General features: G+C 39.9%; 3 protein-coding genes across 3 annotated transcripts in view; 1 reads left to right on the top strand and 2 right to left on the bottom strand.

The window, feature by feature from the left end:
• The window catches only part of ACSBG1 (acyl-CoA synthetase bubblegum family member 1), a 35,378-nt gene extending 27,206 nt beyond the window's left edge, over positions 1-8,172 (bottom strand). Inside the window, exons 1-3 of the mRNA XM_090148692.1 lie at positions 7,517-8,172; positions 6,916-6,995; positions 3,176-4,666 (exon numbers count right to left, since the gene is read on the bottom strand). Coding sequence (XP_090004818.1) covers positions 3,176-3,225 — 50 coding nt within the window. The 5' untranslated portion in view covers positions 3,226-4,666; positions 6,916-6,995; positions 7,517-8,172. The remainder of the gene's footprint in view (positions 1-3,175; positions 4,667-6,915; positions 6,996-7,516) is intronic.
• A 168-nt stretch (positions 8,173-8,340) lies between these two features.
• DNAJA4 (DnaJ heat shock protein family (Hsp40) member A4) lies at positions 8,341-13,612 on the top strand. The gene is made up of 7 exons (XM_031616372.2): positions 8,341-8,610; positions 9,923-10,103; positions 10,999-11,103; positions 11,852-12,079; positions 12,163-12,393; positions 12,836-12,936; positions 13,011-13,612. The coding sequence occupies exons 1-7, from the start codon at positions 8,479-8,481 to the stop codon at positions 13,227-13,229; spliced, it is 1,197 nt and encodes a 398-aa protein (XP_031472232.1). The 5' UTR covers positions 8,341-8,478; the 3' UTR covers positions 13,230-13,612.
• An 815-nt stretch (positions 13,613-14,427) lies between these two features.
• Positions 14,428-22,335, bottom strand: SKIC8 (SKI8 subunit of superkiller complex). Its single transcript, XM_031616374.2, has 11 exons — positions 22,220-22,335; positions 22,052-22,095; positions 21,932-21,959; positions 20,549-20,654; positions 19,494-19,666; positions 17,918-18,066; positions 17,629-17,722; positions 16,825-16,918; positions 16,065-16,157; positions 15,446-15,524; positions 14,428-14,711 (listed from the first exon to the last, which is right to left on the bottom strand). Exons 2-11 carry the CDS (start codon positions 22,061-22,063, stop codon positions 14,622-14,624), a joined length of 918 nt encoding a protein of 305 aa, XP_031472234.1. The 5' UTR covers positions 22,064-22,095; positions 22,220-22,335; the 3' UTR covers positions 14,428-14,621.
• Positions 22,336-22,647: the final 312 nt, after the last annotated feature.

The raw sequence follows: 22,647 nt of genomic DNA, 5'->3' as shown, positions 1-22,647 counted from the left end.
TTGAAAATAAACCTTAGTTGAAATACACAAATGAGGCTGATTTGGAAAACATGGACTTTTTGCCATGGCAGAACCTTTCTGCCTTTTCAAGTCAGTGAGAATTTATTCCCCCCCAGCTTTTGTTACCTGATTTCCAGGACAACCAATCCTTATGCAATCCACCAACTTTAGCCTATGCCAGAGCTGCTTCTGGCAGTGTGTTTTGGGTCTGCATTTGCTTATTCCAAAGCACTTTCTACTGGGAGTCAGGCATTACTGGGCCATTTTCATTCAAGATAAAATCATTAAGTAATCACCCGATAATTATTTACTCAGCAAAAAAACAGGCAGTCACATTACCTACAGGTACTTCTGAAAACCTGAATGATCCTGGCACTTTGCTCAGAAACTTCAGCGACTAAACATCACCCAGATCCTGTTTTATGAGTAATCCTTTTCCATTTTCTCTTGTGTCTTGCAAGTGCTGAGTCCATCATTTTAAAACAGAACTCTGGGAAGGAGGTAGGAGGGAGCGCAAGAAAATAAATTAAGACTCACACATCTGTCAGAGATTGAGACAAAGATGGTGAAATCACTCCAATTTAAATCAACATTACACAGTGCCAAAGCTTTGATAGCTCATCAGATAAACAGAAACCTGTAAGCAACATAAATAGCTAAATAGGAAATTCTATATCTCCTGACTGAGATCTATTAATTATTACCCCAGACATTTAAGAAATATTTCCTTGTGTTCTGCTGCATAAGGAAAAGAAGGACAGTAACAGCACGTAACATTAGTTTCAAATCCTAATTTTGTATTACATGTAAAATTTTTCCTATCTTAAGCAGCTGAGAGGTCCTTGCAGTCCTTTACAGGGGCATCGCTGTCTATTATAACTGGTTTTATTTACCAATTAATCCTCTTTTTTAATTGGGGCAATATTGTAAGACTTTCCCTATTGTTCTATTTAAAATTTCCCTTTATTCTTAAAGAACTGGTTAGATTTGGGTTTTAATTAGTTTCAGTCTCCTTGTGAGACTTCAGAAGGGGGCCACAAATCAGTGCAAACATGCACCTACTCTTGCAAAAACATTCAGCTGATTTGACAATCAGATTGCACAAGATAACAGCCTCTCAAGTTATTAATATAGTTTCTTTTCACTTTTCAAGTATATTTAAAAGCAACACAAAAGTTTAATGAAGAACAAAGCACTGAAGAAAAAGATAACAGCTGAAAGGCATTTTGCTGTAAGCCACAGCTGGCACACACCTTAAGCAGATTTGTATTTGCAAAAAACAACAACAACAACAACAAAAAAACCAACAACTTGTATATTTTGATCTTTTGTTTTACAGACAGCTGAGAAGTATGCAGATGAAAGGGATTCCAGCAGTTAGGTCATGCTGAACTCATTACCTCCTCTCTCCCTCCTTTTTGAGGTCACACTGAATTTCAGCCTTACAAAAGCTCTTTCTAGCTCTGCCCATCTTGCTAGAATCTGATATTCTTTGTCTGGTTCTCCTCACCTGAAATCCTGCTTTCAGGAGGAAGACAGAAACTTCACCCAACTTCAAACTACTCCAGGCGGACTTAGAAAACAATAACTATGCACTGACTTCTTCAAGAAACAATGTATTTAAGGCAAGGAATTTGAATGCATGGAAAGCAGTCAGCGCTCTAGCCTCTGATCTTCTTTCCTTAGAATTTCAGGAACAAACCACACACCAGGCACATTTTTTATTGAATATAAAGAATATTCAAGAAACTTCAACATCCTATTTTGTAAACCTCTGTATGTTTCAACATTCTTTCTGTACTTTTGTTGTTGTTGTTGTTGTTTTAACAGTGAAAACCCAGAACACCATATTTGCAGTAAGCATGTGACAGGTAGGACCATGCATGGACTAAAACAGAAGCATTACTACTGATTTACTGACAATTCTAACTTTCACACATCAGAGTATACATACACCTTACTGATCACAAAGCAAACTGTCTTACAACTTTGAGGTGCATTAAAAATTGTCAATTTTAGTATTAAATACTTCAGCATTCCAGAAGCAAGAAATCCAATCACATCAAGCAAATCTTCCAAATGATGTAGCACGCAAACTCTTACCTGAATCAAGGTGAAGTTAGATTTAACAACTGAATGTGTGCCTGATATATTTGTGGGAATCAATAATTACTACTCAGCAATACTGACAAAATAAGTAGAAATTAAAACATTTCCTGTATCATTCATTCTTCTATAATTAAAATAAGTATTTTCAAAAACTCTGCTGCCATGGACAAAAAAAAGAGAGCAGCTGAGATGGTTTCTTTCACGTAAGAAAGTATTACCAACTTCAAAATAAACTCTTCTGAAACTAAGTTCCCCACTCCTTGATGTAAGAGATGGGTTATCTGTTTAAGTTCTGTTGCATTTGATGGGATGGTGTTCAATAACAAAGGCAAATTACCACCTAAAGTTTATCCCTTCCATTTTTGCAGGGAAGACTTACAGTCATAGCTGCAACAAGGATGGTTTTTTCCAGTCAATTCAGAGCACATGACATGAATGGTAGCATGTGCAGAGCAGACAGTTCTGAACATCTAGTTTTCAATACTGCTCTATCTTTGGAGACCTGTGAAGGGATGTCTCAGCAGCGTGAGTGTTCTCTTCTTGACTTTCAGAACTTTGCTATCTTCTGTTATTTGAGAAGGCCTGCAATCTCACATTAATAATTTAATTTGCTGGAGCACAGTACTCCAGCAGCTGGCTAGTATTTTCAACTAGTATTCCACGTTTTCATTGAGCACTGAGTAGCTGAGCCACAGGAATTAAGTACACTTTTTGTAAGAATTGCTGTGCACAAACTTCTGCTGAGCCTACTTCTGGGGGTAAGAGCCTCTGTGCTAGAAAATGAATACAATACAATTTGATATTTGCAGACAGGATGTAAGCAACACAGTTCATACTGAACTAAGATGTTAGGACTAATGCCAAACTAGGAGTCAGCATAGAATAAAACCATCTAGAATTTTCATTACCATTACATCTCATTCAAGAATAATTCCAATTTTGCATCAGAATGAGTCCCTATGAGGCATGTAAGGTCCTCATGGATCCACTGGATAATAGAAGAGAAAGTGAAGTTCCAAAAAATCCAAAAATCAGTGTGTTAACATAAATAATTAAGCTACTTTACCCATTTTCATCCTGTAGATTTTTCTTAAGAGTCTCCCCACTGTTAGGCATGTTGACACACCCTCTGAAGCTGGTCACAAATGTGCTGAAGAACTGTGTGGGTCAGGCATAAATAAGCAACTGGGACAATAGAAGAAACCAACGGTAACTGGTTATTTGTTGGAAAAAACAACACGTAATACAAGAGGAGGAGACTACAGTCACAAAAGCTGTTTCTTTCTGATTTTAACATGCTTGAAATGTCGCAGTGCTGTGAGCCGCTTACTGTTAAACTTTCCTTTTAATCCAGTTCTCTTTAATTATCCATGAGAAGAATTTTAATGAGTCTACAATGCTTTAAAATGCAAATCTATTCTTTTGACGAGATTTTTAACAATTTAGTTTACACAAGTTGAAGCAATTCTTATTTTTATTACCATGATTTCCAGAAAAGAACACTCAACAAAGTTGTTTTCTTGAGGAAAACACGGATTAATTACAGTAGGAAATTCCCTGAAGTCAGTTATACCTATGAAACCCAGTACAGCAACAGCCAAGCACCTCCTCCAGCATTACAACTACTAGCACTTCATTGCCTACACCAACACAGACCTGTTGAACACTGTCGGTGTTTCTACGTATAACTCCAGTTTCTTCCCAGGATGCAGTAAGCCCAGTTTGGCAACTCTGGCTACTTCTCTGCCAGTAAATAAATAAGACCCAGGAAATAACTCAACCCTCCCACTGGAAGCAGGTTCCCTTTGGGCTTAGCCCACTGATACTTCCCTACTCTACACCCACGGTTATAGGGGATAACTTCAGCCAGGGGCTGCTCCTGGAAGACTGTGTTAATGACTACACTTCTGAAAGGAGGAGAGAGGGATGTGAGCTGTGCCATGGCACTTGCTCTCAGAGCCACAAAACACGCTCCAGAATGTTGCTTAGTGGTACAAAGCCACATTGATTAGGAAAATGTAAGACCAGCAAACTTTCTTGAAGCTTTATAGAAAGAATCGTATTTTATTCCAAAGTATCTTGCATCATGCACAAATGCTTAATTGTGCACAACACAATCTGATATTAAAGTGTGCTACATACTGTTTAACAGAAAACTCTCATGACTGTGTCAAACTAAGTTTCCTGCAATTGTCAGCTACAAACAATCCTGTCATTACAACTACAGAACCATGAATGCTGTGCTGCAATAAAAAGTTCTACAGTTAAATTGTCTTTGCAGTCCCTCTACATTTCTAAGTACTCTTCAAGCTTCAAATTGTAAATCCTAGTAAACGATGCTAACTTGTAAGAGTTCAGTAAGGAATGATCTCACCTTCCAATGATTTTTACGTGCTGCAATTTATATGATGCTGTTAGCACAGCCACCTTTTTCTTTACTGCTGGCTTGCAACATGCACAAGACTGCACCAAATTCACAGCCTGAACTTCTGCAGTGGAATGGGCCTCTTTTTCCAGGCTATAGGTGAGCTTTCTGAACACAGGCAGGTTTACAAAGCTATGAAGGAAATCAAGAGGTGAATAAGGCTCACCTACTATGTATGTCCTTGACTCTACAATTATGGCTGGAATCTGCCAGGAATTAGGGACTGATACTTGCATTGTCACTGCAACTCTACACTGTCACAAGATGCCAAACAGAAATATTACAGAAGCCAGAACAAAGCAGTGTTGTTACTACAGCCAGTAACTCAACCACAGTGCAGAGATGAGCCTTAGAGCGGGTGCAGTGTATGGCACCCCATTCATGTCTGGAACAGGACATTTCAGGGTTAATTCACAGTGCTGCTATGGCAACATGAACCTGTCCAGAGCTGTGTGGTCTCATTTTTCTCCCTTAAAAGCAAACTTAAAATGAATGGAGGAATATACTAAATCTGGATGTTCTTTGCTGTTCATCCCAGATAGTTTAAGCAGGTTGTTGACTCACGCAATGTAACAACTGTGTGATTCACGCTTTTTTGATATCATGTAACTGGTAACAAACATCTTGGTGTAGATGTTTTTTTTGTTAGGGGCATGATGTTAACCTGCCAGTCTTACTGTTACTTCATGCTGCTGGTGGTGGGTCTAAAAACAACCAAAAAAACCTCCCTCAATAACCAGCAGAATGTCTATAATGCTTTACAGTTCCTACTGCCAAAGCTTTGTGACATTTACAAAAATGGCACTACTTCAAATCTTTCTTTCTTTATTTCAGATCAGCTCTCCTAAAGCCTGACAGGTTTTCACTTTGCTATTCATACCAACCCTCAGTCGGCTTTGTTACTGAATGGCTGATAACTGCATTTACTGTCATTAGACATGGCCTTTACACAAAATATGTTCATAATAAAAATAAATAAATGTATATGTATATAGAACAAAAAAAAAAAAGGCCTCAAAATTTTTAGCTAAAACACTTTAATCAGCTCAGCAATTACCTTTACATGCTAGCAGGTCTCAGAATTCTAAACCCAAACATCTTTCTAAACATGACTTTTCCTATTCTTCCATTAAGTCTTAAGCTGAGCCCCAAAATATACCAAAGATATGTACAAATTTTAGCTACTCAGAAATGTAACTAGCTGCCATGTATTCATATTTAGATAACTAAATTTTCCAATAGCACTAAATTTTCCAATAGCCATATCTGGAAAAATATTTTCTCTAATTGGCCATGCCACAGCAACCAGAATTGCATTTTGCTTTTCTGAACAACGCACACTGCATTCTAAGGAATTGTTCCACAGTTAGAAAAAGAAACAGATCAATTTGTGCAAAGCTTCTAGAGTCACAGCATCTATAACAAAAGCATCTGAGATTCGTTTTTAACTGCAGCTTGTAGAAATTAAGGGAGATAATTGAGAGAGAAAAAAAAAAGTAGGCATCAACGTACACAAGGAAAAGAGAGTTGTTTCTGAGCACATGGAGAGAACAGCCTTTAAGGTCAAAACAAGTTTTGGTCTGAGGACAAACGTATGTAGAAACAATTATATTGCTTCCTTCTGAGGAAAAGTGCAGATTGAACCACAGGTCACCTGCCATCTGATATTTTCTTACAAGTGTTCACTCATGCAGTTGTATGTGAGTCACATTTCCTATAGATACAAACCACCTCAAGATACATAGACTTTAATCAATCAAAGCAGTACTAAGGTAACAGCTCTGACTCTGTTGTATTGCAGTTACTTAAAATTAATTACGACAGGTTACGGTACACTTAATTAAAACCTAGCTCTGAAAAATCCTCTAAAGATGCTAGTCATTCGCTGTATGCTACCCTAACAACATAAAGCAGACACCGTCATTTCAATCTTTTATCTTTCACCAAGAGGAAAAGCATTTTTCTTCTTTCTGGCTTCTGCACAGACAGAATATCCTTTTCAACAACTCTATCTGTGCAAAGAATTCCAGCACCATCTAAGGTTATAACCACTGTTATTTTTTACATAGTCTTTCTAAAGTATATTTTAACTAAGAATGATTGGTTAGAAGTGTTATTTAAAGGTTATTTTCTTAATGCATTTGTAGAAATCCTGATACCTGCTTCAACATGGAAAAAAAATCCAGCTCAACAGGACAGAAATTTGTTATGATTCAGATTCCACCTTTGTGAGAGAGTACAGCAGCAAACTTTGGTGCACCTGAAAACAGAAATTTGAGGCCTCGGGCTCCTGATTTTTTAAAGGTCCTTTTGGGAACCTGTTTACAAAAATCAGCAGCGCTCAAAGAAACTGAACTTCAGTTAACAGACTGTATTCTTACTTGTGTCACCAGGAGACAGGACACTCTTTTCAGTAACAGTTTCACAGTTCAGAAGGCATGATTTACGACACACAGCATGGCTAGAAAACAAAGGGATTGTATGAGTATTTAATACAGTAGAGATTGAAAAATAAAATGCACACTTGTTGAGGCCTATAAAGATAATGAACGCCGCAAAGGCCAGATGGGAGGCGTTATTTTGACTGGTTTTGTGCTAGCAGGGAGAATATCCATTTCAAAAACCAAAGGAAGAGTCCTCTGGTGGTTAAACAAAACAGACAACAGGAGCCAATCGCTCCCCAGCTCCCAGTCCTGCCTTTTTGGAGAGAAGCAAGCTTCTGTGCTTTTTTTTTTTTACTGCTGTTCACACCTGCATGCAAACAAGTACTTTGTAAGTAAAAAGTGACAACGCGATTTGGAGCATTACATGCAGCAGGAAGGAAAGGAAGGGAAAGAGTAAGAGAGATCAGATATTCAACTGAAAAACAGGGAAGCAACTGCTAGCTTGGAGCAACAGATTTGAGGAGGCAGCAGCACCAGGAGGTACATTGGTTAGCTGAGCAGAGAGAGGAACAGCTGCTCCAATTGCTGAGAAACACACCTGCATGTTCGAGGCTGTACTACTTTTGTTATTGAGTACGGAGATAAGGATTCCCACTCTATTCCATAGCACAGAATTGGAAAAGAGGATGTGTTTGCTTTGCTTCAGAGGCAGAGCATTGTCCTCAATTATCAAGATAAGCATTCAAGGCCAGGTTGGATGTGGCTCTGGGCAGCCTGGTCTGGTGGTCGGCGACCCTGCACATAGCAGGGGGTTGGAACTAGGCGATCGTTGTGGTTCTTTTCAACCCAGGCCATTCTATGAAAGCAGCACAGGTAACGCACTCTGCGTTCGCTCTGCCTCAAAACACCAACTGCCTGCTCTGCTAATTCTTCCAATAAATAATGAGGTTCGTACACCAAACAGAAGCAAAGAGAGAGAAAATAAATATTTGAAAGCAAAGATGAAGTAAAGGTAAGCCAGTAGCTCACTCCGATTAAGGGAGAACACAAAACAGAGCCCCATCCATACTGCGCTTCTGGGACAGCGCTCGCTAACTGCTGCTTCTAGCAGCAAACGGGCTGCTCAGAGCCTCTGCCACATCCACCCGCACCAGAACGTCTCCTCACAGAACCGAGGCACCACCTCACAACTTGAATTAATCGCTTTGAGTTTTCAGCCCCGCCCCTCACGGCCCCGCCCACGCGCAGCCCCGCTCCGCCCGCCCCTTGCCACCTTCCCGCCCCTTCCCGCCCGCTGAGGCGCCGCCCGGCGCTCCGCTCCCGCGGTGACGTCACGCGCACGGGTTCCAGACCGTTCCAGCGCCGTGACGTAGCGCGGCGTCATTCCAGAAGATTCGGCCGGCGCCGCTATAAAAGCCGCGGAAGAGGCGGAGCGCCGGCCATCATTGGGGTCGCTGAGTGCCGCGGCGTTGCGGTGCGTGTGGTGGCGAGCGGCCGCGGCCTTAGACGCGCCGTAGGCTTTCCAGGCTTTGTAAGCGCGGCGCGTCCCCACGGAGCACCATGGTGAAGGAGACGGAGTACTACGACATCCTGCAGGTGAAACCCACCGCCTCCTCTGAGGAGATCAAGCGCGCGTACCGCAAGCTGGCGCTGAAGTACCACCCCGACAAGAACCCCAGCGAGGGCGAGCGGGTAGGTTGCGGGCCGGGCCGGGGGGGTGGCGGCCGTCCCCGTGCTGGCGGGCCCGCCTGGGCGCCGTGCTCGGCTGGGCGGCTCCGGGAGCGGCCTTTGTTAGAGCGCGGCCGGTGGCGGTGCTGAGGGCAGGGCTGCGCTGGGGCGCCGTCCTGCTGCGGAGGGTGAATCGCTGAGCGCGGCTCTTACTGCTCTGCTTGCGTTCGTCGGCCTGAGTCCCGTCCTAGGAGCGATGCTTTAGAAGCGGGCAGAGCCGGAAGAGCCCCCGGTGCCCTCGTGGTGCCGTGCTGCTGGGCGGCTTGCCCTGAGGTCAGCGCAGACTGATGGATGGGGTCACCGTCCAGTGGCTCTCGCCGTGAGCGCCCTGCTTGCAAACAGCAGAGCTGCCCCAGGCGCTCAGACAAACCCACCGAACTTAATTTCTTGTGTGAGAACGAGCATCGCGGCTGGAAGACTATGGAAAGCCAATCGGGCTTGGGTGATTGCTTCATCTGTCTGTGAATTGGTCTGATGATACCTCACTGCTGGAAAGGAAGCTTCCGTTTCTGTGTATCTAGTACACTAACTCAGAGTACTAAAACTAGTCAAGTAGTAATGTGGGCTCAGCTAACATCTGCTTTTAATTTTGGCCTGCCGATTCACCTGTCCATAAGTAAACGATGATCACACTGGAACTTGTCGTTTCAGTAATGGCAAATTGTGTTCAGAAATAGCTGGACTTTATTTGTCTACTATTTTAGTGACAGGAACCTTGGAATAGTTACTCAAAAATAATCCCTTTTTTATGAGGATGATGTTTTTATTTGTATTTTAAGTCTTTCCGTGTGTAATGAGTAGAACACCAGTGTCTTGTCAATTAAAGTCAATTAAAAGTACCTGCTTAATTCCAGCTGGCTGTAGGAGCTCAGCATCTATGAAGGATCTCCACTTAGCTCTAGAACGACTAGCACTGGCCAGTGACCATCGGGGAGCCACTCGGGACAGGGATAATATGATGCCCCTTTCTTAACAGATGTGTTAGGAGTATATAATGTCGGCAAGCAGTGATCACCAAGGGGGCAGTTAGCTTGTACCTGTAAGCTGGATGTGACTCACTTGCAACGTTTGGTGGGTGGGAGGGAGAAAGGAGCTGTTCTTTGTAGACTAAAGTGTGTTAGTAGGGTCTGTGACTTATTTGTTTAGGGAGTTTCCTCTTGGAAAAAGAATAAATGTTGTAAGTGTTACAGCGGCTCAGTCCGAAGATTCAGTTGCATATGAGAGGCTTATTTTTCCTCTTGGTCATAGTTGTTCAGAGCTTCTTTTTTCTTTTTAGTTTAAACTCATATCCCAGGCATATGAAGTTCTGTCGGACCCAAAGAAAAGGGACCTCTATGACCAGGGTGGGGAGCAGGCTATTAAAGAAGGAGGCCTGAGTGGCGGCAGCTTCTCTTCACCCATGGACATCTTTGACATGTTCTTTGGTGGTGGAGGCCGAATGAATAGAGAGAGAAGAGGTACACAGTTCTAAACAAGTTCTAGAAACTCTAACCATGCACTTAAGCATAAAACACCCGTGCTGTAGTACTGCTGTTCTGCTAAGTGCACATAGTATGGGTTTTACTAGTTAAAACAATAGATGAAGTAAACTATAATACTAGTTATTCTAGTAGCAAAATTAAGTAGATAACATGATGTAGCTATTAGCAATCTTTCTGATGAGTTGTGCTTTTTTTTTGTTAAAATGGGTGTGGGTAATCTTTAGGGGTGGGGGAAATGGTGGTTGAGATGGCTAGCAGATGGGTTTTAAGTTATCTTTCAAAATCTGTGCCTCACTTGCTCATGTGCTTTGGGCAACTTGCTTCAAAGGACACCATCAACTTAAGCTGAAGTTGTTCTAAATCTAAATGGAAAAGATTTGTGAGAAATTGTGATGCTGAGCATATAATGCTGCCAAAAGCACAATCACTTCTTTTCATTTCCAGTGTCTGCTGGAAGAGCGAGTAGTAACTTGCTATAAAGATTTTGAAACTATGCTATGAAGTGGCATGGAAATACGTAGGTAGGCCTAATAGCCATTTCTAAATTGAGTAGATCTGAAGCTGGTAGTGTCCTTGCATCTTTTTCCTTTCAGTTAAGCTTATAAAATCGGGGCGAGAGTAGGGATAGAGTGGTGTTAATGATGCTTTGCTTAACTACAGCTAAACTTTATGTTCTGACTTAAGTGGGCGCTGCTCAGTGGAAGCTGATAGCACCTGCTTTAAAGGGGCTGAGCTCTGTTCTGAGTCTGGAATTAACTTTGTTTCTTCAGTGAGACTGCATGTACGAACAAGTATAGAAGCCTTTAAATAAGTATTAGTCCTCTGAGTTGTTAAACCAGAATTAATCTGTTTTTTTTCCTCTTTCTCTAAGGCAAGAATGTTGTGCACCAGCTAGGTGTATCTCTTGAAGACTTATATAATGGTGCTACAAGGAAACTGGCACTGCAAAAAAATGTTATTTGTGGGAAATGTGAAGGTAAAATAAGTAGTGGTTTCTAACACCTTTTATTCCATGATTCTTTCAAAGATTGTTGTGGAAGACTAGCAACAAACTGGATTTTCTGTTTTTCTTGAATATTTATCAGTGTACTTGCTTCTTTGCATTGCTTTATGCCAGTGCTTAGCCAGGAGTAAGGCTGTCTTCCTAAACACAGGGGTGTTAAGCTATTGATCTAATGGTGGACTTGATTATAATTTTCAGGGAGTTTACGGGCACCTTAATTAAATACCTTAATTAGAAGCTTTAATAACTAGCTGGGTTTTTTTTCCTTGAATCAGTGTGAGTAGAAGGCTAGCTTCAGTTATGCAACTCATTTTACAGCTCTTAAGTATCATAATGTCTGGTCTTGAGGTTAATCTCAATGCGGTCTGGTGTTGTAGTACTTAATTAAATATTTTGTAAGCAAGTTCTTTCCAGGGTGTTTATGGAATATTTAACTCTGGAATGTTATATGTTGATAATTGAAAACAAAGATGTATTGAGGGATAGAGGGGAAAAGACTAGTAAAATAAGCTGTGCATAGGTAACTTGACTACTTCATGTAGAAATGTTTAATTTGTGAGGCATGTTTGTCATAGAAACTATATTGTAATTACACTGGAAATATGTTGCAGAAGGATTATCAGTTACTGTAAAGGTTCTCCTGAAGTTAGTGAGTTTTAGCTTGACTACTGTAGACTATTTCTGGTCTTTGACTGAAATATCTTTAACTTTTTTGCCATAGGTTATGGAGGAAAGAGAGGTGCGGTAGAAAAGTGCCCTGTATGTAAAGGAAGAGGAATGCAAGTTCTTGTTCAGCAGATAGGACCTGGCATGGTACAACAAATCCAAACTGTGTGTCCAGAATGCAAAGGCCAAGGTGAAAGAATAAATCCAAAGGACAGGTGTGACAACTGCAATGGCTGTAAGGTTGTAAGAGAGAAAAAGATTATAGAAGTTCACGTTGATAAAGGTGAGAACTGAGTATTTGTTGTGTATTCCCTACTCCCAGTCTGATAGCTCTGCAAGAGAATAAAGTGCTTTCTCTTCCTGTAGGTATGAAAGATGGTCAAAAGATAGTGTTTCATGGAGAAGGTGACCAGGAGCCTGATCTGGAGCCTGGTGATGTCATAATTGTGCTTGATCAAAAGGATCACGGTGTTTTTCAGAGACGAGGCCATGACTTAGTTACAAAAATGAGAATTCAACTCTCAGAGGCTTTATGTGGTTTCAAAAAGACTATTGAAACTCTAGATAACAGAGTCCTTGTCATATCATCTAGACCAGGTAGGTCTTCAGAATTGATGACATACAAAATGCTTGTTTGATTATGCTGTCTGTTCTTAATCACTGCTGCAACAAACCATAATTATGGTTGCAGTCATTTAATTCAGGATTGGAAAGAGTGACAACTAAATATTGCATGTGGAATTACAGCTAAAGATGTCAAATGCTGCTTATGAAATCTCTACTTCAATTATGGGATTTAAGTTTATAAACTGTATTAGATCATCTGCTTCTCTTAGCACAGCCACCAGGCTGAATTAGCTGACTTTATTTTTTTTTACTGTAGATGAAATACTCTTAAGGAGCTTATTTCAGTGTTCCTTTTATTCAGTTTGGTTTTAGTACTCTTCAATCCACAATTTTCACTTTTCTTTAGAAAACTAAAAATTGCTTTTGATAGCTGAACTTCTGTCACGTTAAACAACTCCCAACTTTTGTGTAGGTGAAGTGATAAAACATGGTGACCTGAAGTGTATCTACAATGAAGGGATGCCTATCTACAAATCTCCAATGGACAGAGGCAGCTTAATTATACAGTTTTTGGTAAGTGACTGCTTGCTTACTGCAGCAAATGAATTATTAGCATCAGAAATAACTTAGTTTTAAATAAATTGTAGGTCCAGTTTCCAGAGCAGCACTGGCTTCCAAGGGAGAAACTGAACATGCTGGAGGCTCTACTTCCTCCAAGAGAAGATGTTATGATTACAGATGAGATGGATCAAGTAGACCTTGAAGATTTTGATCCAAGTGAGCAAACCTACCGTAACAGTGGAGGAGAAGCATATGAAGAAGATGAGGATGGTCCAAGAACAGGTGTACAGTGTCAGACATCTTAAATTGAGGTGGAGTTGATATTGCCTAAAATGTAAATTTTCACAATGAAAACTGCATGGCTGTAATAGCCACTGCTTGTGGTCTTTGTGTTCAGCAAATTGAGTTGCTGCGCTGTCAGTATCACTTTTTTTTGTAACTAATTTATATTGTGTTCTTGTCTTATATATAAAGCAAGTGTCACACAGCTGAGAACCAACTGAGTTGGTATATGTTTCCTTGTGCTTTGAAGGTTCTCAATTTATTTCACTGATGCTATTTATATAAGACTCTCACAATACTGGTATAAGTTGAGTAGTGTCTTATGTAAATATTTTCATACTGAAAAAATAATTTCATAGAATAAAACATAGCAGAAGTTACTTCTAATAAATAGAACTTCACCTTTTGTTTTTTCTTGTACTTCTTGAGCCAATCTAGAATCTCTAAATAAATTCAAGTCCCCGCTCTCCTTTGTATACTTAACTTTGCATGTTGCAACCCTGTTAGCTGTATTCCTCATGTATATCAAATGTTCTTTCTGCATAATAATCTTTTTCCTCTTCTCTACAATAGGCTAGTATTCTTTTAATGCTTAGCTTTATGTAAGTGTAAGAACTTACAGATCGTACAACCTTAATCTGTATAGTGTCTATGTGCTGCAGAATGACATGCACTATAACACTTCCAAATAAAACTAGAACTTAGGTTTTTGAGAGATCATACCTCAGCCTTTTCTAGAAAGTGTTGTTTTCTCTTGGGCAGTAGGTACTTTAACTTTAAGATGAATATTATTACAAAACTACCTGCCTTGGCTATGCTGTTCCCTTTTCTAATACATGAAATAGCATAGTAAAACGATGACTTATCCCTCTGAGCTGTTTTTCTTGCAGCAGAATCACTGGAGTCAGAGTTGAAAAGCAATGTACTGCCCCTTACTGAGATTAAACTGTGATCAGGCACCTGTCACCATACAATTATTGGAACAGCTGTTCAACTTAGATGACCCTCTCTCACTTTCAGGAGCAACATGAAGATGAGCAAAGCCTATCCTAATGTCTGTCACTTTCCCTTCTCCTAAAATAAGTTTGACCAGCTTGAACAACAATTTCTAGCTCTCATCTATTTCTGTGAAGGCAGGGAACAAATACCAGTGGCAGATTAACTGAGCAGTTACTCTAGGTGACTATATCCTTCTAAAAACGTTTCTCTAAAAATCACAAATTAATTGCAGTGGTAGCTTTTATTTTTAAAAAAGTAAAGCTTTTTCCCATGCTAAACAGAATTGAAATTACAAATGATATCTCATTTCTTCAGCATTACTAAAATGCTTTTTTAATAAAAAAGTAATAATACATGAACTGCAGTATTTCTAAGAAATGCCACAGCAGAAAACCAAAGCATTTAACTCAAGACATTTAAACAGGACAGTCATAAATATGGATTTCTTGGTCGTCTCCAACAGATACAATTTTAGACCCACTTCCATTATATTTCACGCCCCAAACCTGCAAATAGGACATAAGGAAAGTTATCAGGGAAGACAGTAAGGCAAAAGTGTATTCGTCTTTGCAGCAAGTTCTATATACTGACTAGAAGAAACAAAAGAGGATCTTTTAAGAAAACCCCCTTGGTGCTGATTTGGTTATACCTCTTGCTTTTAATAGCAGTGTGCCCTCTAGTTGTCTGGGAAGATCTTACTTTCCTACTGACCACAGATCATGCATTCTCTATATATCTGAAAACTACCATTGTGTATTTGCCCCAGTTTGAAAATGTTAGGCTTGATTTATGTGTTCTTAGATTGTTCTCTTGAGGAGTCTAAAATAACAGTACAGGCATTTAAGGATAAAGTATCAAGGATGCTTATCAAGCTTTTATGATAATTCCCCCTTATGCATCTGTGCTGTTGGAAGTAATAAGACCACAGACAAAGATAAAACAATAGAGGTTGATAAGAATACCTTCAGCCATCTGGGACTGTCCTCATTTGAACCTCTAAAAATGAGTTGTGGAAGGCATCTATCTATACCCTTGAAATATTAGTTTGATATTAAGTATCTAAAAATTACTAACGATTCGAGGATTTCATTATAGCACGATGAAGACAAATCCCAAAGCTATAGTTCTCTATAGTTCTAATTTTAAACACAAATGCAGATAACTGCACACCTTAAGTATTCCTGTTAAGATAGAGACTTAATGCAACAGTAGACAGAACGGTTTTAAGTTGCTAATGTACCTGGTCTTGGTGGTCAAAGAAAGTATGAACACAGGTTCTTGTTCCAGCATCCCAAACTTTTACGCTTTTATCAGATGAACTGAAAAAGTAATATTGATCAACACCTAAATTAATAGATTAACTGTAGTTCAGTAACAAAGATACATGTCTTCCAGCAGGTTCCAGTGACCTATAAAATACATTCACTGGTCCTTTATATGCAACATAAAAATAAGGGTTCCCATTTTAGCCAGAAAATTCTTCCAAGATCCTTGATGCAAAGATAAAGAAGTGCATGTTATGTAAACCTGGGTCACCTTGTCTGAGCTGTCTGAAGAGTTGTTAATCTACTAGATCAACGTGTAATATTACATTACATTGTAATTATTTTTTTTTTAATAACAACTTCTCAAGCTCTCTAGAATTAAATTGCCCATTTAGAGGTTAAGATGTTTTTTACTTGGAGGGAACTACACTGCACTGGGATGACTTAGCCTGTTCACAATTGCTATTAGGTTGCAGATTATTTCTTGAGCCTTTTATTGGAATGTTTGAATGCAGCTACTTCGTGATCAATCTCTCTTTATAAATATAAAACTCTTTTTAAAATAAGCATAAAGGATTTTAAACTTGTTACTACCTGGAAACAAAGTGGGTATCATCAGGACAAAATGCTACATTTAATACCCAGGATCCATGACCGCTCAGTGTGCCAGCCAAGTTGGCATGCTGTCTGTAGAAAGAACAAATTTAGAAAACACAGAATTATAACATCAATATTTGCCTTCTAAATGCCAGGGAATCAGCAGTCAGATCATACTGTAGTTACTGTACTCCTAACAGTTCAATAGAAAGATGACAGAAGGCGACTTCTGGACATTTTTTCATCCAAGCAGAATGGTGTTGAAATAATTTTTTTTTTCCCATTTCAAGAGTTAAAAAGGGGCCACTATAAAGATGCATAGATGGAAGAAACAGTTGGACCTGAAAAACTTCTATGAAGAAGGCATAGTAATGCATGTGTAAGGAAGTGAAGATCACTGAGGTGGTTCCTTTTCTCCCCAACATCTTCCAGGTTTTGGCATAGTGCAAGAGAAAAAGGTCATAAACAATATCATTTCTTGGGTACAGATGTTTAAGATAATACACAGGACAGACACACAAAACAACCTGTTCCCTACAGGACTAAATATGAGAAAAGTCATTTGTTTGCAAGCTAATGCCGCCATTCACCTATGTGCTTTTTAAAAACTAGAGAATTTGTGTTTTAGTACTTAAGGTTATTTACTAGATAAAGCAATCTCCAAAAGCTCAACAGGATTACAGAGATTGGAGAGTTTGCTGTATTTATTACAGCATTGGCCTTTTAAAGTAGCATGTGTTGCAAAATGACAACTCACACATCGTAGATTTTGATGTAGCCGTCATCTGAAGCAGTTACAAGTAATTGAGAGTCTGGAGAAAATGTCAGTGAACGAATAGGCATCGCATGACCTGAAATTGAAGTATTCATGGCTTACAACATAGCTCTTCACTTACTAATGGCAGCAACAGTAATGAGTTACGCCAGAACAGCACTTCTAAAAGAAAGCAACCTCTCTGCTTTTGTTTTCTTCTTCATACAACATACAGTGGAAACTGTTGGTAGTTCAGAGCTTTGAATGCTGAAGTATGTCTACTCCAACACAAAAGTTACCCCCCTGTTTTCACAGCTGTGAATCTTAATCTGATCTCACACTGCTTTCTAATAGGATGAGCATCATACTTTCTAAAATGATTTCATCATGTTTGAAGTTGTTGGGTTCTTTATTATATACTGGACACAAACTGCATGAACATTAAAAGCACATTTATCTTAAAAATGTGCATTTTTACAACATAGTTGTTTTCTCTGACACCATAATGAGAAGAAAAACCACATGCACAGTAGCACAATTTGCCTCATTTATGCAATACACAACTGTGCAACACAAGAAGCAACTGCAGTTCTAAAAACTGGGTTAAGCATTACTGATACTTACATTTTAAGATAAGCATTTATACTGCAAGCCTGAGTTTATATTATGTGTTAGAGTACACTAAATAAATAAGATCTAATGGAAAAGAAACACTATTTATGCCATGGCTGTTCTATCTGATAACGACTTGTTAAACCCTTCAGTTTTCTTGAGTAAAACAATAACTTAGATCATGCAAATCATTACCTTCTAGCGTGTGCAAAAGTTTTCCAGTTGCAATATCAAAAATATTGATAATGCCATCTATTGCTCCACTGGCTAAATATTTTCCATCTGGGCTCTATAAGACAAGACAAGAAGCATGCATTTAACAACTGTAAGAATTCCTGCTGTGTACCTCCCCAGTGCTCTTGGCACGTTGTCACAAAGTATGGCTGACAATGTTACATAGAAATTAGCTGAAGGAAGAAGAAAATCTGATTGACAACATATTACAACATACTTCACTTAAGAAATTACAAATTGTGCTTCTTACATATGCAATGCTAAGGATGAACTTTCCTCTTGTGTCCAGAGAATATTCTTTTTTTCCAGTTTCAACACCGAAAATATTTACTTTTCCCACATGACTTCCTGTTGCAAGGAACTGGGAATCAGGTGAAAAAGCCAGGGACCAAGCATCAACTGTATTAAAAAAAAAAAAAAAAACAACAGCAAAACATTCAGTTATCTGAGTACTTTTGCTGGCCCTTATCCAATGCTGTCAGTACTGGATGCATGTTTGTACTATTCTTAATACTCCAAACTCCACTTAGTAACAGTGGACCAGTTCATTAATGTTAACTTCCTTCTACATAATTAATGCAGTACAGCACAAAACGTTTATTTCAGTTTAGTGAAAAATGCTATTTTCTTCCAGGATCTTGGCTTTAGTAGCTCCTCCTGTAACAAGAGGTTTAGAATTAAGACTGTATATGTGAAGTCTGAATTCTTTTCTCCTCATGACAAAAGATATTAAGCCAGTAAAAGAAAGAAATGCTAGCAGTTAGCAAAGTACTCGAGACACAGGAGAAGCATACAGATAAAAGAAAGTAACATGGCTCAACATGCCTTGTGAGTGAATTAAAAAACCTTTTGAGGGTAAGGTAATGTGTTTACCTGGCACAGTGTAACTCAGGCACTTCTACAGGCTTAATTACCTAAAGCACTCCAAAAATAAAATAAAGGATTTGCCCATGGATCAATGACATATTTAGAATAGGCAATAATGAAATAATCTGCATTTCAACTCAGAGAATGCAACATCAACAGACTTCAGCTTTCCTGTAATTTGACTTGCTCCCTTAGGCTTGGATGTACTGCATAAATGAGCATCACATATACAGCTCAAATTTAATGCACATCTAGATAGCATTAGCAAGTTCAGACTTTATAACCAATCTGAATTGTTTGTGATTTTTTTTTTTTTTACATATCCTTACATTATATATCTGTAAGAGCAAGGTAAAATGTAAAAGCATTTTGCTTTATGTATATGGGAAATGTTGAGTCCTGGCCTGAACCAGTGATTGAGCACCTGGGGAAAGGATGGTCAGCTCTGGAAGCACAGGTGAAGGCAATTCAGCTGTGTGACTGGAAGGGGTGGGGCCTGGCTGCACCTCTCCTAGACCTCATTGAAGGGCTGACTGCCATTGGGAAAGGATCTCTTCTTGGATATCTCCTTGGTGGAGCTTTCCCCTGTGAACCTGGAATCTTCTGATGTGGGTGAGCAATTTTCTTTCCTTCCTTTATAGCACCTTTCTATCGTGCTGATCCTTTGTCATTATACCTCTGTAAAACACTTTTTCCCCATCATATTGATCTGTCCAATTGTTACAGTATCTACCAAAAAGTGTATCCAAGTGTAAGCATTAATAGTGTGTAAATGTAAAACTGTCCAATACTACTTTGTGATGAGTTGGTAAAAATCATTAAAAGTTTAAGATTTTGCAAGCAAAGATTAGGAAAAAAATCTAGTCATCATCTAGTACTCTAATTAGACACTGTCCAATATTTACCACCTAGTGTTAGGACACATCTTATATACAGATAGCTTAACACTGGTATCTTACCAGGCCCAGCATCTATTGACTTGATCTGTTTGCCAGTTTCTAGATCCCAAAGGCGAATGTGGGCATCTAGGGAGCTAGATGCTGCAATGGAGCCTGTGTGGCTGATATCCACAGACACCACACCTAGCTGGTGACCCTCCAACGTCCATTGTAGATCCAATTTCTCATCATTCCTTTTGTGACAGGGAAAGAAAACAAAGTTATGAATAGCTGAGGGGTACTTTACCAATCTCAAACCTCAGACAGAACAAACAAACAAGATAACCCATAGTTCTCCATTTTGGTCAGCCAGGGGGTAATCTGAGTGAAAAGCATAGACAGAAGTGCACAAATTGTCTATGGTACTCAAAAGAAAGAACCAACAAATCAATTATTTACCATATTTATGCAAAGTACTTCACTTTACATTTTTAAGTATTCCCACAGAAATCACCATTCCACAGCAATATATGAGTACTTACACAACACACCTCATCTGCCACCATAAAATGAAACGACGACTAATATCTTTATAATATCATAACAGAGCAACTCAAGTAATTAAAGTGAAGCACATGCCTATCTTCCTCTGACTAAGGGAGAGAAAAAATTCTTTGCCAAAGTACACATCAGTACTACTTTATTAGGATTATGAGGATTTGTTCTTTTTATAAGAAAGGAAGATGACATTTTCTTTTTTATTTTCCTCCCATTATTCATTTCACAGTAGACACATTCCTTCCTAATGCATTACCTCAAAAAGTTGCATTTCTAATTCTTTGGCTTCAAAATGCAACAAGTCCTACCACTATCTGGTAAAAGACATGGAAAATATGATGCACATTTTCAAAAGGGTTTGTGTTCTTAAAAATGTAAAGCATCCCAGAATGCTACCACTCCAAGAGAAAAAGATAAGGTCTGCTCAAGAGAAGAGCTGTGTGCTATGCTACCCCTTCCCTGATGTAATTTCTAACATCCTTGCAGACGGTGCAAATTTAAGACTGCTGTAACTCTGTACCAACTACTTCCCAGGGACAAAACTGCTCATAGCATACAATACAAAGCACTTCACTTACCACTTCCAGACTTTTACAAGATCATCCAAAGAACCAGAGATCACTGTTTCAGAACCATCTTTTTTATTCTTTCCCCAGGCAACTGACCAGATTGCATCATCATGAGCTAAAAGAGAATGAAAGCATAGAAACTAAAAGTTAAAGTACTTTCTTTTGATGTAAGACAACAACCAGTTTTTACTTCCTGCAGAGCAGATAGGCCAATGAATATCTAGATGTGACACAGTTACATGCCTGAGGCAAACACATATACAGACTGTGCCTAGAAAAGGGAGAATTGCTATGCACGTGCGGAAGCAATATTATACACACAGAAAGCTCCAAATAAACAAGCCTAATACAAGAGGAGCATCATCTCAATGCAGAACCCTTCTTTATTACCATTCTCACATAGATATCTGTATCTTAATCAAGGAAATCAATTGTAATTATTACAATGAGTCAATTGTAATAAATCTGTGTTATCTAGTTTACAACAAAGCTTTCTATCTGACTGGTAGCTCTGGGAGGTCCCATCCCATTTTTCTGTTTTGTTTTTTGATTATTTTGTTTCCTTATACCCTAAATAACTTATGTATATGCCAACCTGCCATTGTTACTCATATTGCTTACTCTCCTTGTCATCTTGTTCTCTGACTCTCTCTCTCCCAGTTATGTGATACTGCTACTTCAGGGGCTGTCTCCTAATTATCATTAATTATCTTGTAAGTTGTTTAGTAGCCCTTAGGTGTACTGAAAGAGCTAAGATTATACTATCCATCTGCTGCAAGCTATCTGATGAAGACACAAGAATCATCCAGCAAAGACAAACTTTAAACGCGTTCAGAGTTAATTTTTACAGCAGCAAAAATTAGAAAGATTGGAAAATTACTAGATTGGATGCTCTACTTTGTTAAAAACAAAACAGACCCTTCCCCCCAGCAAGGAGATTAAAAGAGAAAATTGCTCTTTTTGTGTGTGTTGTTTTACCATTTTAAGACTGCTTGTCCAAACATCTGTATCCTAGTAGAAAATTTTATGGAAGGAAGTTTTATTAGGCAGAAATCATGGTGGCTTTGATCCTAAGTCTACTGCACGTGCTGCTGCAAGAACACACCACCACAGCCTCAGTGCCTTTATACCTTTCCCAGGACAGTTTCAGAATGCACGAGAGCCCAATCAGCAAAACAAGTCGCCCTGCTGCTGGTCAGGAAGAGCTGCCTGCTGTGCAGCAGCAGTAACACCCAGTTCTCATTGCCCTGAACACAACAGCTATTTTGTTTGCTGCTGAAAAACTGCTCTGATGTACACATAACACAGACACCCCGTTGATCTCAGTGGCACATCTGTTCTACGTCACCCGAGGAAGCCAGAATTAAGAAGTACAAGTTAGTGCCTTCTCACCTTGTTCTTGCTTGAAGAGAATACCATACTAGAAAGAAAAAATAATTGGCATTATGCATAAACAGCCTAAAAATCCATCCAAGTAGCGATCCGTCTGAGTAACGCTATGTTTTGATTTACCTGTGTGGTCATGTCTGCGAGGAAGCGACCTCAGCAGGAACGCTCTGGAAGGAGAACATCCATTAGGCGCGACACGCACGGATAAAGGCCCGAGGGACCCCCCTGCCACCCCCCGCCCGCCTCACCCCGTGCGGCCCTCCCGGACCCCATCGCCGCTGCCGCACTCACCCCCTTCACAGCGCGCCGTTACAGTACCGTGCCGTGCCCACACACACACAGCTTCCGGTCGCCACAGCTGTCGCCGCCGTCGCACACTGATGAGGTCACGTACCACAGAGAGCGCGGCAAGAGCGCCCCCTCCCGCGGCCTTCTTCTACGCCTCGACCATAGAGTGCCGCCGTGCGGTGCCGCTGAGCGCGGCTCTTCGCGCCCTAACGGTCACCGCGCGCCTCCCTCACGGGGCGGCTGTGGGAGCCGAGAGGCTGAGCGCGCGGGTCTGTGCTCAGCCGCTCGCGGTGCGCTGTGTGCTTCGCAAGTTCCTCGGCTGGTCGCATTGCGACAGCCAGCGTTATGTGAGGAACCAGCCGCTGGCCTTGTAGTTGCCCTAAAGCAGTCAGCATTTCTGGGCGGCGTGGACATAACTGTAGTACCTTCAG

This window comes from Phasianus colchicus, chromosome 12 (assembly GCF_987193195.1).
Source record: "Phasianus colchicus chromosome 12, bPhaCol1.hap1.1, whole genome shotgun sequence".
Classification (NCBI taxonomy): Eukaryota; Metazoa; Chordata; class Aves; order Galliformes; family Phasianidae; genus Phasianus; species Phasianus colchicus.
Note: the sequence above shows the minus strand (reverse complement) of the source record. Positions and strands in the feature narration are given on the sequence as shown.

Coding starts and splice junctions, on each gene's coding strand:
- SKIC8 (XM_031616374.2), bottom strand. Junction 16,158..16,824: donor TACATCAAAATCTACGATGT/GTGAGTTGTCAT, acceptor TTCTTTCTACAG/ACAGCATGCCAACTTGGCTG. Junction 14,712..15,445: donor TCTTTGACCACCAAGACCAG/GTACATTAGCAA, acceptor TCCTATTTGCAG/GTTTGGGGCGTGAAATATAA.
- DNAJA4 (XM_031616372.2), top strand. CDS start 8,479: ATGGTGAAGGAGACGGAGTACTACGACATCCTGCAGGTGAAACCCACC. Junction 11,104..11,851: donor TATTTGTGGGAAATGTGAAG/GTAAAATAAGTA, acceptor TTTTTGCCATAG/GTTATGGAGGAAAGAGAGGT. Junction 12,394..12,835: donor TGTCATATCATCTAGACCAG/GTAGGTCTTCAG, acceptor ACTTTTGTGTAG/GTGAAGTGATAAAACATGGT.